Raw genomic sequence first — 17,662 nt, 5'->3', positions numbered from 1 at the left:
GTTCGGGCCAACCCTCCTCCCGCCCTGGTGGAGTGGCAAGGCACGCCCTTTTACGTTTTTTATTGGAAGATGTTCTACAGTCCCCTCCTACATCTGCTCTCTATTGGCTAAAATTCCCCGCCAACGCCCCGCCTCCCTACCCCAGTCCAATTGGTCATGGCTTTTCTCAAGAGTTTGTGTTTGGCTGTCGGTTCCATTTTAATACCGCCCATCAGTTCTACTTTAGGGTTCGACAGCCCCGGGAGGAGCTTACTCTGGGACCACGCCTCAGCAGTGAGTGTTAGTCACACCTCCAAGTTTCGTAGGCTCCTCCCCATGTCCCTGGTCTTGAGATCAGCTATTCTTATTGGCTGGATGCCCCATCGGTCGATAGAAATCGGGCGGTGATTGGTAAAGGGGTGGGTTCAGCTTCCCGGCGGGGTCCTGCGGAGTTGGCCGAGGCTCCTCAGGGGACTGGGGGGCCGATCTGCGTAGAAGCGGGTGGTGGGGTAGAGAGGGGAGGAGAGCTCCGAGTGGGAAGTGGAGCCAGGGGCCCGAGACCCGTCGCGTCAGAGCCAGGTAAAGGCTCCTTCCCTCTCCTCTTCCTTCCCTACTTCCAGGCTTGATCACTGACTGAACAAACCCGGGCTGGGGCGGGAAGGAGAGGGCGCGGATGCTGATCGCGGCATCGCCTTGGCTGTGCGGCGCGCCTGGAATCCCTCAGCCCGCCCCCCCTCGCCCCCGACCCTCTCCAAATCTCCCAGTACAGCCCATAATACTTCTCAGGACTGCATGTCTCTCCGCCCATCACCGCACTGCCTGAAATTCTGTCCTGGCTTACTTATCCGAGCGCAGTCTGCATCCAGCCCCCTCCCCTTTTCTTCATCACACCGGCAGCCTGGGTCCACGTTAGGGCAGCCGTCACTGGCGTAGCCGGTGACCATCGGCTGGCCTCTTCCTCTGTCTCCTAGCTCTGGCAGAAAGCCCAGGTCACGGACCAGGACTCAGTAGGATGGGTGTTCCACACAGCTTCCGGGGCTCTTTCCTTGTCCTACCCTCCTAGCCCACTCCGGTTCCCCGGCCCGCTTCTCGGTACCAGAGTTGCTAACATCCTTGTACTTCACGTAACATCCCAGCCCACCAAAGTCTCCCAACTGACCCTCACCCCCAAGACCATCCTCTCCTAGCCCTCTCCCGGCTTTCCAAACATATGCAGCTCTAGTTGTCTCCGGGCTCCCGTCCAGCCTCAGGACCCCACCTCACAACTGCTTCCTCGCTTCCTGCCAGCCTGAACCACGCCGCCTCTACTCCTTCTCTGCCTCTCTCAGTGCGGCTCTTCCTCCGGCCCCGGGAAGTGGAAGATACTCGCGGAACCTCCTCCCGGCGCTCAGAGGGAGGAAAGGGGCGGCCAAGGAGGGAGGGTCCCCGCTGCGGCGAGACAGGGAACCAGACGCCGGCCTCCGCGCTCCAGCCTGTTTCCCTCCAGCCTCCCGGGCCTTGGCCAGGGAGGTATCTCCTCCAGCACCTCCTCGCAAAGATCTCTCCCCACCCCCAGACTGGGATTGGGTGCGGTATCTGGGATTCCTGGGCTTGGGTGACAAAAAATGTTGGGATGGCATTAAAGTCACTCTCGTCCCTGGTTTTGGGGGAGGCAACGGCTGCCTTCTGTCCCCCATCCCCCGGTTTTCCCGGTTCCGACCCTCGCCTCTAACCCGTTTCCTGCTTCTGCCGACCACATTGTTTTCCTGGATATGTCCCGTGCGGAGCAGGCTTTTTCCTGCAGATCCCCCCGCCCCCCTCCAACATTTTGCTGCCAAGAGAAGCTAGTAACCAAAAACAAAACAACTGGGAGGAGGGGCGGGAAGGGAAGAAAAGTTGTGCCCGGGTGGCTTGTCCCTCTCCGGCTTTGATCCCTTTTGATGTCCAGGGAGGTGCTCCAGCCAGGGGTCAGGGGCCGAGTCGCGGGAAGGGCCAGAGGCCCCCCTTGGGTTGGCGGCTGCCCAGTGCTGGCGGAGCTCGGGAAACCGCCGAGGTGCCGCAGTCTCCGCCCGGGGCTCCGGGTTCCCGCCGCAGTCCCCGCCCGGAGCCCGCGCGGCTGCTCCAAAGTGTTTTCTTTCAGCCTTAAAACAAAATCCGGAGGGAGCTTCCTTCCTCCCCACCTCTCTGGGCCGGGCTCTGCTGGCCAGGCCGCGTTTGGCCGAGATGAATGGGCCAAGGCCAGGCTCGGAGCGACATCCCCAACCCCACCCCCGCTGCGATTAGGATCTGCTCTTGGGTTGATCGCCCCCTCCCCCTTTTCCTGCATTTACAGGCAAGTGAACCGGAGCAAACGACTTCCGATCCAGTCCGCGCTGCTGCGGCTCCCGTTTGGGATTTGATTTGCAGCATCTTTGAGCCTGTACGACAAAAAACCGCGAAGCACGCCCAGCCCTCCCCCGGCACCCCGATACAAACCCACTCCCTCCCAGGGACATAGCTGGGCGCGTCCACACCCCCGCACCCCCACACCATGTTGTGCGGAAGGACTTCCACTCCCCGCCTGTGTCGTTGATGTCAGACCCCAGGCCAGGCTGCGGGCGCTGCCGTTCTCCAGGCTAATGCTGAAGCTGCGGCTCGGGCTTTAGCACAGGAACCAGTCGCCGCTGTACTCGGCCCCAGCGCCCACCGTCTGCATGTGCCCGCCGTAGCCGCCTGCTCAGCCCGCGCTCCCCGGAGCGCTGGAGACCCCCGCGGGGGGCCCCTTCTGCCCTTGGGAGAATCGGTCTTGGAGGTATTGATTTTTTGGTTGGATTTTTCTCCTGGATCTATCAATTCACAATTCGAATTTGGAAGAAAGAAGGAAAACATGACGTCTCCAGCCAAATTCAAAAAGGATAAGGAGATCATAGCAGAGTACGATACTCAGGTCAAAGGTAAGGGCTTTGAAAAATGGTATAATGCATGTGCTCTACGGACTGGTGAGGCATGCATTTCCACCCTGATTTGCAGGCTGTTCATTTCTTTGGGTGGAGCAGGTGGGGGCAGGATGACCCCAGAGGTGGTTTCATAGATGGGTCCAAGCCTCCTGAGGATGGGTAGTGCCAGGGGCCACAGGCACTGATAAGGAACTGGAGTGGGCTTTAGGAGTGCCTTTGTGGGTCTGGCCATTATTTTGGCAGCCCTTTTCCCCAAGCTTGGACAGGGTGGGGGGAGGGGCAGGAGGTTCTTGGAGAGAAAAAGGTGGCAATTCGGCACTCACCTCCCCCTGTCTGGGTCGGGTTTCCTTGAAGGACAAGTGAAATCTGACAGGTGTTTGGACATTTAATTCAGAGGTTGAAGGGGAGTCCTGACAGAAAGGCAACCTTGGGAAGGTGTACCATTTGGAGAGCCCTGGGAGAGGCGGGGTTTTTTCTAATGCACTATATTAAAGCCTGAGATTTGTAATGGTACCTTGTACAAAAGTGCCTAACCGTTTTGGGTGCACCTTGTACCTGCTCCATCCCTGGTCATTCTGCATACAGTTAGAGATCAGAGGACAAAAAGAATAAGGCCATCCACACCCGGTCTCCACCCTTACCTAAACCTGAATAGAGTTGGGATGTTAGGGTTTCAGGGTGGTGCTGATTCTGGAAAATGGGGAGACATAATTTTTAAGCCCTTCTGTGTAGTTGACCTGTGCTCCAGAAATATGCTTTCGAAGCCCCATTTCCCTCTCTGCAAAAATGTGAAGGGTAAAGCAAAATGTGGACCTGGAGAGACCAAGTGACCTGTCTCTTCATCTAGTGCACCACTGCCTGACTTGGCTGGTTCATCAGAGCCCCTACCCAAATAGCCTTTTCTTAACCAGCGCATTTCCCTTAGGAGGGGTTCCTGCCTGTGTAAGATATCTAGCATGTGTTTGTGCAAGGCACTGGCTCTTCCTGACCAGTCCCTAGAAGAGCCATGCCACTTCAGCCCATTGAGACCCTAGCTGGGGAGTGGGAGAGGTGGGTGGCCTTGAATGTTACACCACATGGTTGGAGCTCTGGGTTTTCCTTTGTTTCAGAGTACAGAGGGAGGGGCCCCTCCTTCTTTCCCTGCACTAATGCAAGGAGACCTTTCCTATCACAGAGGACTTGGGAAGGGCCATGTCTCCCCTCTAATGATTGCCTGGGGTGGGGGTAGAGGTAGAGTATGTAATGGGCAGCTGCCTTATCTCTTGGAAGGTTGGAAGGTAGTTTGAAGTCCCCATTGTGTCTGCAGGATCTTTTGTATGTCATCAGTTTGGTCAATGCTGAGGTGCCCTAAGGGACCTTCTATCCACTTGGCTGCAAATATTGGTAGGTTTATTACAGAGATGGGGGAGTTGACTGATTGATAGCTTCAGTTGGGCTGAGATTGAGAGAGGTGTGGTTGTGAGTTATAATTGAGGTCTTGGCCTCTTGTCACTGTTCATAATCTGGGCCTGTTTTTGTAAACAATAGGCCACTGGCCTCTGTCCTGTTCAGATGCACTTCATTCTGCTCTTGGAATCCCCCCTGCAGTTTTAGCCACATATGTCATTTTTTTTCTCTTTTTTCTTTTAATACATCCTATTCTTAACTGTTGTCATAGGGAGTGTTAATAACTTTGACTTTCCCAGATTTCTCTCCAGAAGCACACCATTTGACTAAGGTGCAAAGTGATTTTACATGCTTATTTTTTGGAAGGTTCAAGGTGATAGGTGTTAATAGAACATGCCAATTTCTTATTGGTAAAGGATTTCTCACGAGTGTCTCAAAATTAAGCACTTGGTATATTTACAAACATTGCTCATTGAGATGATGTAATGCAGTCAGCTATTTGGGGTTTCTCTTCAACCTTGCCACAAAGCAGGAGACTGTTTTGTTTTGCTCCAATATTTTTCTATTGACACTATTCAGGGTCATAGAATTTTATAGGTGATTGAGCATTGATATCTTCCTCAGATAAGGTACCCGGTGAATGCTTAGGGAACTGATCTGAATGGTTTAATTCCTTATTTTATAGCTGAGGAGAGAATGGAGAACAGAAGAGGCTTGTCCAAGGTCATCTAGTAAGGTGGTAGGAGATCTGAGCTAGAAACAGGTTTGCTGATTTCTAATTCCCTATTCCGTGTCTTTACTATGAAACATTATCTAATCAGGGTGGGGAAAAAAAATTCTGAAGGAGCCAAAATATGCCAATGAATAACAGTGATAATGATAATACTTTACATTTTGGGTGCTCACTATGTTTCATCCTCTCTGAAGAGCTTTACATGAAATGGTCTTGTTTAATCCTTACATCAGTCCAGGAAGTGAATATTATGGTCATCTTCCATTCAACACATGAAGAAACAGAGGCTCAGAAAGGATAATAGGCCCTTCCAAGGTCACACTGCTGGACTGTAGCTTTAATCATGAGCTATTTATTGAGTGCCTATTATGTGTTCCAGGGGAAGCCTATATAGCAGTGAAGAAGGAAGAATCTCAACTATAATGGAGCATACATTCTAGAACTTGTACTCTGGAAGAGCAAAGAATTTTTAGACAAAGAATCTGGATTCAGGGTTGACTCTGCCCCTTCCTATCTGGAAGCCCTTCTATCAGAATTATGGGTTTTAGCTCTATGTGTTCTGTGGGGCTCACATGCTGCCACCCTTATTTCTCTTATAGATGCCAAGATAAAAAAAAGAAATTTGCTGTAACAGCAAAGCAATTTGGATTGGTGCTTAAGAGCACAGGTTTGAATTTCTATTCTGCCACTCATTGTATGATTTGTCTGAGCCTCAGTTTCTTAATTTGGAAAGTAGGCAAAATGATAGGTATTTCCTAAGAGAGTTGTGGGCAGTCAATGAGATGGTGTATATTGATCACTTAGCACAGTATCTGGCCTGTGTTAGTGTTCAAGGGTTGTGTATCTTTCCCCTCTTCAGTAAGCCTTCCTTGCTGACTTGGGCTAGTTGATAAGCCTGCATGTTGTATTCATTCTCAAAGCACCAGTCGTTAAATAATAGGCAAGAATCTAGAAATGAAACTTGAATTCTAAATCCATCTAGTAGTAACAGAAGACATTTCAAACTTGTGGACATGAGTTTACTTTTTTTGCAAAATGAACAGGTAAACTGTCTAAGTGTTGGCTACTTGTTGTTCTCTATGTCCCTGCCCAGAGTCCTTGGTCTGCTGTTCAGTGAGGGATGGTTTGAATCAAGTAGTCTCTAAATGGACTTCGTGGGACTTTCTGTCCTGTGGTTTTTGCCTCCCCTGAAACCATCTGCTTTCATGTGTCCTGAAGAACTCTGAGACTGTAGCCCCAGTGCCACCCCAGTGTGGTTTTATGAGGGGTACTTGCGTCCCTGGTCAGCCTGCCATGTAGCTCCCTTATTAAAAACCATCATTGTTTCTGGTTTGTGGGTGTTCAGATTCCTTTGAAAGTTCATGCCTCTCAATGTTAGACTGGAAAGCACTAATATACTTAGTCTTTCCACATAGCTTTTCCAGTTTACAAAGCACTTCCATATACATTAATCTCTGAATATTCTTGAAAACCCTGGTCAGAGTCATGGTCATGCCTTTGGCCTCTATCCTGTTAGCTTCTTTGCTGGTACTTATCAACAAAAGGTGAGGAGATGCAGGGCATAGTACCAGACATCCGAGACTCTGTATTTGAATGAATTCACATCACTGCCTACAGTTCCAGGTATTATCCTTCCTTATCCTACCTTAGCTTCCTTATTCAAAGTCCTTACTCCATACCTTGAGTTTTGCAGTCTCCTAGAAAGCTTGAGATCAACAGTTAATGCAAAGATTCCAGGAGGAATAGTCTCTGTTGCACTGTGTGCTAAGCAGTCAGCTTCTCTCTCTCTCGATATCTTAGAACAGTGTGTGTGCAACACAGAACTGAGAAGTGAGTTTTTGTAATTTCCATCTGGAGCATTTTGATAGGAAAAGCACAGGCCTTTGCCTGGAACAGTTTAACCCTTTCAGGACCCTTTGGGAGGTGGAGATGAAATTTCAGACTCTAGTCATGTTGTGTGTGCACATGTGCTTGGAAATGCTGATTGCTCCTAGTTAACAAGCTTGTTCCCCAGGGAGGTCTGAGCAGTTCCTCACTCATGCCAGCAAAGGTCTTCTCCTGAAGCTTTTTTCCTCCCAGCCCCTGCCTCCCACTCCCCATGGGAGCTTTAAATATAATCAGTTTATGAAAAGCTGCACTAAAACATCTTGGAATCCCCATGCAGTTGCTATCATCTTCCTGCGAAATGGCTGAGGGCTCTTCTTCCCTTGTGCAGGGAACATAGAGACACTATAGTGAGGTGAACTCCTGCCAAAAAAAAGGAAGCTCTGAGCAAAATACAAGCATTGCATCTCAGAGTAGCAAGACCCCAGAGAAGGTGGTAGGCTGGGATCCAGGGTATGCAGTGGGCTGTGCAAAGTAGTAATGGTTGGAAACCGTGTTCAGGGTAGTCCTTAGCTTTGCCAATTTCTGGTGTTCTTTGGGAAATGGGAACAGAAATTTCCATCATCGGGTAGTTATGGCCTCATCTGTCTTGTGCCATACAGGTTGAAAGCTTAGACAAGCCCTGATCATTTCTTTGCTATCAAGTTCACAGACTGTGCGACCTGGTCCTGATGTATAACCAGGTCTATCCCCTTTTAACATCAACTGGTATTCAGACTCTGACTCTTAAAATTCTTGCGCCCACTCTAGATAAACTGAGCTGTCCAGTGGCTCCTGTAGAGTTCTCTTTCTAGATAAAGGTTTTCTTCATGAGCATCATACTTCCTTCACACACGCTAGACCTCTGAGGACTACATTTGGAAAATGCTGTCACATTCAGGGGAAAAGTAATCAATATGTAGGTTTCTACTAGCCATAAAATTCAAGAGTACAGTTTTAATCTGGTGTCAGAATTGACCTTTCAGGGAATCTAGGGAAGTTACCTCTGCAGAGATTTGATCTAAAAATAAATAATGATAGCTCTTAAAAAGTTGTTTTCAAAAATGACAAAATAATACCTTTCAGAATAATGTACAGGAACTCACTTTTCTCTTTTTCTTTTTAATTGTGGTAATATATACATAAGATTTATCATCTTAGCTTTTCTGAACTGTACAGTTCAGTGATATTAAGTACAGTGACATTATTGTGCAACCATTATCACCATCCACAGAACTCTTTTCATCTTGCAAAATAGAAAGTGTACCTACTAAACAAGAACTTCTCTTCCTCCTGCCTTCACACCCTGGCAACCACCATTCTACTTTCTGAGGTAGTTCAGATAAATACTGCGCTGTGTAATATGACATCTTTGAGGCTCATTCGTATTTTTGGTATATTAGGATTTTTTCCTTTTTAAGTCTGAATATTATTCTTTTGTGTGTATATACCACATTTTGTTTATCCAATCTTTAGTTGATGGACACTTGAGTTGCTTCCAGTACTTATTCTTACTATTGGTATGAACATAGTGTATTTATATTTTTCAAAAATGTTCTTTATACTAACATTTTATAAGCCTGTATACACATTTCTGTATAACTATTTATCTTGATAAATATTTCAGAGTTAGGTTTTAATATATGCATTCATATTATGAATATCTACTTATGTTCATGAGCATTGTGTATTACTAACATTATTGTAAATAATATAGTCATGCTTTTTAATAATTTCATTACTAATCTTTTACTGTAGTTTTAGTAACTTTGACATTTAATAGAAGTACATGTTTAAGGATACAATTGGATAACCTTTCACATATAGTATACCCTAGGAAACTATCACATCAAGATAGTGAAATAACCATTACCCCTAAATGTTTCTTCATTATAATGTAGTGCTAATAAATGAGTAGTACAGTAACCATGTTATGGAAAAGATATTAGCTTAACATGAAGTAAGTAAAAGGCAGGTATTCCTAAATTTAACAAAGTAATAAATAAATAATGATCCAAGCTACCCAGATTGGTTCCTGGAAAACTTGTTTTACCTTAATGATAAAAGACAGCCTATTAGGGAAGTTGGTTCATATTATGTCTTAGTCATTGCTGTTTTTAGAAGAGAACAAAATGGAAAGATCAAGAAAGGGAAAAAAAGGTCTTGGCCATGTTAGGACAGTATCTTGACATGTGACAGTATCTATCTTCCTACAGACCTTGCTTGAACCAGTCCCCAGGGCATCACACCTCTTTAGAAAGGGTTACAAGTGAGCCAGATGATAAGGGGAAGGGCTGGGGGTTCCCATGGGAGATCTACCCAGAATGTTAGAAATATAGCTTATTTCCTCTAATAATTGATTCCCAATTGCCTGCTGAATAGAGACCAGGTACACAGGAGCTCTATCCTCCTTCTGGAGCAACGTATCATTTCAACCACTTTTCTCAGTTTAAGAGAACTGAAGGCCTATCTGGACTATTTGCTATTCTTTTAACACATCCACTATTAGCTAGCATTTTATTATTTGTTTGGGGCTTATCATATACCAGACATTATCCTAAGTACTTTATAAAGATTATTTTATAATTCTTACAGGAGAAATATAGTACTGCTATGGCATTTTGCTGAAGAAGAAAGTGAGGTGTAGAACCTTCAGAAACTTGCTGGGGTCTGCTCCTGGTGGAAATAGAACAGGAATTAGAACCTTGACAATCACCAAAGTCTGAATTCTGAGTGCTGCTCACAGAATGCCCCTTTCTCCCTGCCCAGCCCAGCCCCATGTCTTACCTCATGAAAATTCAGCTATTCTGGGATCCTTCCTTTATCACTGTGTTCTGAAATGACCCTTCTCTTTATTTTATCCACATAGCTCCTTCCTTCCTTCCTTCCTTCCTTCCTTCCTTCCTTCCTTCCTTCCTTCCTTCCTTCCTTCCTTCTTTCCTTCCTTCCTTCCCTCCCTCCCTCCCTCCCTCCCTCCCTCCTAGGGATTGAACCCAGAAGCACTCAACCACTGGGCTACATCCCCAGTCCTTTTCATATTTTATTTAGAGACAGGGTCTTGCCTTGCTAAGTTGCTGATGCTGGCTTTGAATTCACGATCCTCCTGCCTTAGCCTCTCCAGGCACTGGGATTACAGCCTTGTGCCACCGCACCATGCAAGCATTTTTTTAAAGTAGATCTCATGGCATTGATCTTTTACTGCCTCATGTTTGGAATATTTGTATTTCAGTCATCTCTCTTCCATGATGCTTCTGGTAGGAATGTTTTGAGGTACAGCGCAGTGCAAAGAATATAGATGTCAGAACAGCCCTGACTTGGGAGTCTTTTCAGTATTATCTCCTCACCCTTTGACTTTGCTGAAATCATAAAATTTCTCTTCCAAGCATCCTCTTCTGTGACACAAAGATAACAAGACCTACCTTGCTGTTTATTGCAAATGTATCTAAAGGACTAGCTCAGTGAAAGACAAATATTAAATGCAAAATAAATAGCTTATATTATGAGGTCCCTTCAGATGGAAAACATTTCCAGAATATTACTGTAGCCCAAATGCTGACTCTCAGTAATTATTTATTGACTATAATAACAAGTGAATAAGTAGATGACCTAGAAATAACTATTTCTTTTGGAAATAGTTTAATTTGATCATTACAATTTGTCTTTGTACAGTATTACAAAGTGATTAGAAACAAACACTTTGGTTATTCTGCAAAGTTCATAGCATGAACGACTATATATATATATATATATATATATATATATATATATATATATATCTCCATCATTTCCCGTCTACCCTGCTTATACCATCACAGAGCTGGTTTCCTTGCTATGTTGTGTTAAGCCGAGCTTCATGCTTTACTCATGCTGCGTACTCTCTCTTTGGAATGGGTCCTCTTCCTTGAACCTGGAAAATTTATTCATCCGTTAAAGCCCAACTCAGATGCATCACTTCCTGAAAGCCCTCCTTGCTTTACTGCATATCCTGGCTCTCAGTACAGTGACCTACAGGATATCTCAGCATCTCCTCCTGCTTTCTGCACATGGCAATCAAGATACCCATAGCATCTCCTTGGCAGTGTCCTTGTGCACTTTGTATTATTGCAGTCATCATGTTACATTATAATTTCTTCGTTTACATCTCTTTATTTACAACTCACTGAGCATCTTTGGGAGAGAACTGTCTTATTCATTTCCATGTGTCCAGCTTCTAGCACAGAGTAAGCACTAAAATGTAAACATTCAAATGAATGTTTTTTCTGAATTAAGGTTGGATGTGACAGTCAGTGCCCTGCTGCCCCACTTCTGCAGTTATTCTTCTATTAAAAAAAAAAAAAAAAAAAAGTCACTCCTTTGTTAATGTTACTTGAAATTCAAACTAGATGAAACATCCTGTCATCAGTGTACAAGGGCAAGTACAAACTGTAAAGCGCCATCCAGCTTCTCTACAAATGGGGCATGTTTCTCCTTATTCCTTACCTCCCCCATCCTCTTTCAAATCACTGCCCTAGAGCTATACTTGAGTTGATCAAATTTCTTCAATCACATCTCTTACCTTGGAAACCAAGAAAAATATTAACTTTGAAATTCCCAGGAGTTTAAAAGAGAAGTAAAGCTTTTTTTGTAATTGAAGCAGAACACATTCTACACTTATCCAGGATTTATTCCCCATTTTTAATAGATATTCACAATCTAAATTGGGGAAAGTTTAGATCTGTCTTGACCAGGAGTTAAAACACTGTTGATTTGAACAGGAGACTGTTGGGATGGGTTTGGTGAGAGCTGGCCAGTAGCAACTATGTGATCTGGGTGAATGAGGAGGAAAGGTCCAAGGGGACAAACAGGAAAACTCTCCCCTCTGGTTTTTCAAGTCATTTGGTATTTGGTAGCCTTGACCTTATTTCTGATAGTGAATGAATAGTTCTGAATTATCATATACATTCTCAGGGAGGAGAAAACAGCTGGGAATTGTGCAGCCTTCGTTTTTGTGGGTTTTTTAGGATACCATAGATTACAGAGAGGCATTTTTTTTTTTTAATTTAAACATTTTCTTCTTTTACTAATCAGTGGACATGCTACCTGGAAAGCATTGTGAAAGTAGGAATCTTATCTTGCTCTTTGAGTCTAGATCCTGTTTAGAATATGGCAGCGTCTGAATGCTCCCCCAGGAGATGACGACCTCGCCACCAGCTGTGGGTGACTGGGTGGCCAGAGCTCCACAGGAAGACAAAGCACAGAAAACAAAGGGAACCAAAAGCATGAGCTGTCCAAGAGGCGATGTGCCATGAGCTTTAAAAAATACATCCTGTTTCTGAAGAGATGGTAATAATTTCTCCAAATGCTGAAATCCTTTAGAGGTCTGTTCCCCACCCCCCCTCTGTGTGTGTGTGTGTGTGTAAGGGCATACTGGGCCAGATCTTGGCAGATGAGTAAGCTGCTCTGTGGGAGGCATCTTGTCTGAAGTACTTATTCTGGAGCAGTATTTCTTTTGGACCAATGGGATATTGTATGACAAATTGAACTCTAGGATTCTGTACAGGTAGAATGGGTCTAAGAGATAGAGTGCTGGATTGGAAGGCAGAAAGTTGGGGTTCTAGTTTAGCTTTGACTATAATTTGAGGAATAACTCAATTAAGGTCTCAAAATTCCAAGTTTCTCATCTATAAAATGAGAACAGTTCTTGAATCTCATTAATGATGATTATGATGATGATGATGGCCAACATCTTCAGAGGACTAAGCTCTGTTTTAAGTGCTTTACATATATTACCTCATGAATTTTCTGACAGCTCTAAGAGCTAGCTACTGCTATTATCCCCATTTTACAGATGAAGCAAAATGAGGTTAAATAACTTGCTCCAAAGCACACAGTTAGTAAGTGATACTCTTACCCAGGATGATTGAATACATTTTTTTTTGGCGGGGGTACTGGGGATTGAACCCAGGGGCATTTTGCCACAGAACTATTCCCCAGTTCTCCAGTCCTTTATTTTATTTTTTCGTTTTGAGACAGGGTCTTGCTAAATTGCTGAGGCTGGCCTCGAATTTACCATCTTCCTGAGTTGCTGGGAGTATGGGCATTTGCTGCCACCCCTGACTTTTGTGAAGCTCATATGAAAGAATTCATTTGAAAGACTTTTACAATTGTGAAATGCTGTATGTTTAGTTGATTGTTGTCACTTCTTAGTCTCTTAATACAAAATAGAGTTAATACAGTCTTCTAAATGTATTCCTAGTAACACTTGCTTAACTTACCCGTACCTTGTTTTTCTCATCTGGGAAATTAGGGATTAAATTAGAAAATTTCTAATATTCTCTCAGCTTTCCTTTTTCATGATTCTTGCTTATTTGAGATATTGAAGATGATGATGTTGTCCTTTGTAGGGCACACTCTTTGGTACAGAAACTGTTATGTTCTTGGAATGACACTGTCTGCATGGGCTCCACACACATTGGATGAACCCCAGATGGTGGCAGAGTGGTGCTGGCATGGAGAGAAGTTGAAGCAATATTTGGTTAGGTGTCATGATCTGATAGAAAGATCTGAGTCCCAGAGAAATCCAAGGAATGGTTACTTGATGGGGCTGGAGGTGGACTTGTGACTTGATCATTAGGACAATGAATGCTTTAATCAGGATAAATATATTAAACCTTGGATTTCTAGTAAGCTCAGAGAGCTCAAGTGAGAAAATGCCCATGTCACTGGTTTGTGTGGTTTTCCTCACTCATCTCTGTTGGAGAAAATGGAATTTGTGTAATCCTTGGTATTAGAGACATTTATGTTGTGTTCAAAACTTGGATTTAAAAGGAAGTTTGAGTGATTGTCTCTAATGAAAATTAAAGAAATGAGGAAGTGGGAGGCAGGATTTTAATCCCTGACATCTGGGCTGGGACAAACTAGGGGGAGGTGATGTAGATGTGGAACCTGTGTAGGGTTGGCCTAGACATCTGGGCTGTGGGGGAAGTGACTTCAGCTCCTTCTAGGATGTAGGGATGGCCTCTTGCCTCTCATATCCTTTTTCATATGTTTGTCAACTAAGGAATTTCTCTGAGAATTTTGATGAAGTATGCTGTACTGTGGACTTGAAATGTTTTCATGTTTATGTTTGTTTTCTTTTCAGCTAATGAATAGGCTAAGTAACAGTCTGTTGTTTTAAAATGAGTACTATTAATAATAATGACAGCTCATATTTTTATCATTACAGCATTTGAAAAATATCATTCTCAGGGAGGGAGGGTTGTAGGGTAATGGAGGACTAACTACCTAATCTTGGACAAGCCAGTCCACCTTTGGGATTCTCAGCTTCTCAGCTAAAAAGGGAAAAGATGGATTGCTAGTTCTTTGCTTCATCATGTTTAGGACATATGACCAAAAAATGGTTAGCATAATGTGAATTGCCACATAGTCTTTTTTTAAAATTTTTTATTTTTTAATTTGTTCTACTTAGTTGCCACATAGTCTCCATGCTGATTGTTGTCCTGGGGAAAGGATGGAAACCAGAGAACAGATATTACAGGTTTTTTTTAAATGCATTGCTCTGACTCCTGGTTTAAGGTTTCAACTTTAAGTGACATTAATAGGCTTTGTGTTTTTGGGCATCCTTGGAGCCAATTGTGCCATATCGCTTGATCTCTCTTATTTATTCAGTGATTTGTGGTGATGTAAGTTATCTCAGCTCTTTGCTGTCAGCAATTTTAAACCAAGCATCGGAGCATTTTGGGTAGATGACATCTGTTACTTTGATTAATGAGGTTCTTGATCTGGATATATTAAGGCCAGTAACAACACAATTTTAAAACACCTGGTTCTCCTCCAGACTACATTAGCACCCACACTGCCAGAGCTTGGATCTGATTGTGCCGGTTATTTCTTTCTAAGAGTAAGTGTGTGTGTGTGTGTGTGTGTGTGTGTGTGTATGTGTGTGTGTGTCTGAGAGAGAGAGCGAGCGCTTGCTTGCTCGCTTGCATGCTTGCTTACTTATACTTTCTTCAGTTCTTTTGGCCAGGGAGCAGGAATTGCCAATCTAGAAATGCCAGCTTCTTTTGGATTCAGCAGCAAAATAGTTAATCATTATCTAGGCAGAAACAGAAACCTCTCAAGTTTTTAACCCTCTCTTGCTTCATATCGCCCCTTAGTCTTTCTAGAAGAAAAGTCACCCCCCCACACACACCTCACACTCTTCCAAGACTTAATGTAAAATGATCTCATGTTTATGAGAGCAGGAATTACTTGGGAGGGACACTTGGGTTCCGCAGGCTTAGTGGGCATGATGTGAAAGGAGGCCTATTTGGCCAGTGGAGATTGCAGATAAGAGTGTGATATGTAATTGAGTAAGAATTTGAAAAATTAGCCGATAACATTAGGGGCAGCAAAGCAACCGCTTGTGCTTTTTTATGCATGAAAACTATTTGGAGTAGGAGTGAGGAGCTAGTATTGTTTTCAGGGCGTGGGAACCCCCTCCCCACTCTACCAGCCAAATATGTTTGCCCAGACCAAGAGTATAAGGTCTCTGAGTGATCTTGACAGATCATTTAGTATATTCTTCTGCCCCTAGGCAATTTCTTCAGTCTAATCTTTTTAGGAAAAGAACTGTCGGCTAACCTTTAAAATCCTTTCCAGAAGAGTGTAGTACAGCCCACCTTTCCATCTTGTTTCAGTGACCCAAACTATAAATGGTCAATCCTTTCATCTGCAGAACTTGAACTAGAATAAGAAAGAGGCCTGATGAGTTAACTCATGTTTTTGTGCTGTCGCCACACCCTCAGTGCAGGCCTTTGCTGCCTTTGGGTTCTCGGCAACTTGGGAAGGAGGAGGGTATTGATGAAACTTGCAAGGCGTTGCCTCTTGGCTGCTGGGGTGTCCTTCCCAATCTCCTCCCTTCCTCACTTCCTCCACTGTTGGGACACTTTGTATTGAACCAGAAGGTCATGAGCTAACTTTAATTTGGCACCCATTTATGTAGCCCCTACTGTTACTTGGTATCTTGCTAGATCGTGGGCATTGAGAGATTAAAGGGCTTCTGTCTTTAAGGAACCTCAGTCTGTTGGAGGATGGACAGATTACACAGATTCAGTGATAGGACCACACTGTAGAGAGCTGTCAAAGGCCTTGTGGACAATGGAATAGTCTGATAGTGAGTAATGCTGGTGAGGCTAGGTGATGGAGGCACGAAGATGATTGCTACCTAGCATTTATAGAGCACACGTAGTCTGAGTGCCTTCCTATATTTTATCTCATTTGACCTCACAATGGTACTACACAAGGGCAGAGTGATTTCAGGCCTTTGTTTCTTGTCTTTTTTGAAATATTTTTTTGAGTTAATTATACATTTACACACAGCTGTCAGAAATAATGCAGAGAGATTGTGCACTTCCTTTAGTTTTCTCCAATGGTTAATGGCTTGCAAGGGAATACAATACAACTCAATGTCACAACCAGAACTTTAACATTGACATTGATACAATCAAATACTGAACCCTCATGTTGTCACTTCATAGTTCTGCTCTCTCTTTTACCCCCTCTTCTCACTTTGCCCACTTAGTCCTTAGTTATTGTCAACTGTTGATCTGTTCTCCATGTCATTTCAAGAATATTATACAATATTATAAAAATGGAACCATAAGTATGTATCCTTTTAGAATTGACTTTTTTTTGGCATCATAATTCTCTGGAGATTCATGCAATACATCAGTAATACATTTCTTTTCATTGCTGAGAACTATCCTGTGTATAACAATTTATCCTTTCACCCATTGAAGGGCACTTGGGTTGTTTAAAGTTTTTGGCCATTAGAATAAAAATGATAGGAAGACTAGTGTACAGATTTTGTTGTAAATGGGTGTTTTTTAAAGAAATAGAGAATAAAAGTTTTTTTTCTTAAGAGACTTGCAAATTAGTTTGATAAAATGGCATAATATATATTCTACTTACATCTCAGAGTTTGGTATAAATAAACTGAGATAATGCATGGTCATGAATGTTAGAAAATGTAATAAAATGTTAACAAATAAATGAGGAAAATGCCATATCACTGTGTTCTGGAGCCTTACCCAGAGCAGTTCTTAAATTGCAGTCCAGAGACAGCTTTTTAAGGCCATCTTTCTTTTTCTCATTTTTGATGTATAGGTGTTCCTTCTATATTCTGGTTATTGATTATTATGGATGAAATGAATGTCTTGGAATTAGCTTATTTCACTTTTCTATTAACTTCTTTGATGTATAAAAAATTCAAATTTTAATATAACTAAATGTATGTAACTACTTACTTAAAACACACACACACACACACACACACACACACACACACACCTCTTTCCTATCCTGAAATCATGGTAGTTTCCTCTAAAAGTTTTGAAATATTAGTTTTCACATATCTCTATTAAATAAATGAGGAATTTATTTTTTGTACGTGGTGTGAGGTAGGGATCTAACTTGATTTTATAATCCACATGGTTGTTTACCTTACCTCCATTTATTTAAAGTTGCATCTTTTCTCCTATAGATTTTTTTGGGGGACGGGTACCGGGGATTGAACTCAGGGGCACTCAACCACTGAGCCACATCCCCAGCCCTATTTATATTTTATTCAGAGACAGGGTCTCACTGAGTTGCTTAGTACCTCACTTTTGCTGAGACTGGCTTTGAGCTTGTGATCCTCCTGCCTAAGCTACTGGGATTACAGGCGTGCACCATAGTGCTCAGCTCTCCTACTGATTTTTAATGTCATTTTTGTACATTTGTCTAGTTTCTACATATTTGTGGGCAAGAATTCTCTATTATGCTGAAG

General features: G+C 43.4%; 1 protein-coding gene across 3 annotated transcripts in view; it reads left to right on the top strand.

Annotated features, from left to right (window-relative positions):
• Positions 1–473: 473 nt before the first annotated feature.
• Srgap2 (SLIT-ROBO Rho GTPase activating protein 2) overlaps positions 474–17,662 on the top strand; it is a 245,235-nt gene continuing 228,046 nt past the window's right edge. For all 3 annotated transcript variants that reach the window (XM_076832371.1, XM_076832370.1, XM_076832372.1), the window contains exons 1-2: positions 474–558; positions 2,291–2,891. In XM_076832371.1, the coding sequence (XP_076688486.1) occupies positions 2,825–2,891 (67 nt within the window). In that variant the 5' untranslated portion in view covers positions 474–558; positions 2,291–2,824. The remainder of the gene's footprint in view (positions 559–2,290; positions 2,892–17,662) is intronic.

This window comes from Callospermophilus lateralis, chromosome 13 (assembly GCF_048772815.1).
Source record: "Callospermophilus lateralis isolate mCalLat2 chromosome 13, mCalLat2.hap1, whole genome shotgun sequence".
Classification (NCBI taxonomy): domain Eukaryota; kingdom Metazoa; phylum Chordata; class Mammalia; order Rodentia; family Sciuridae; genus Callospermophilus; species Callospermophilus lateralis.
The sequence above is the reverse complement of the archived record's forward strand: the minus strand, read 5'-3'. Positions and strand labels throughout refer to the sequence as shown.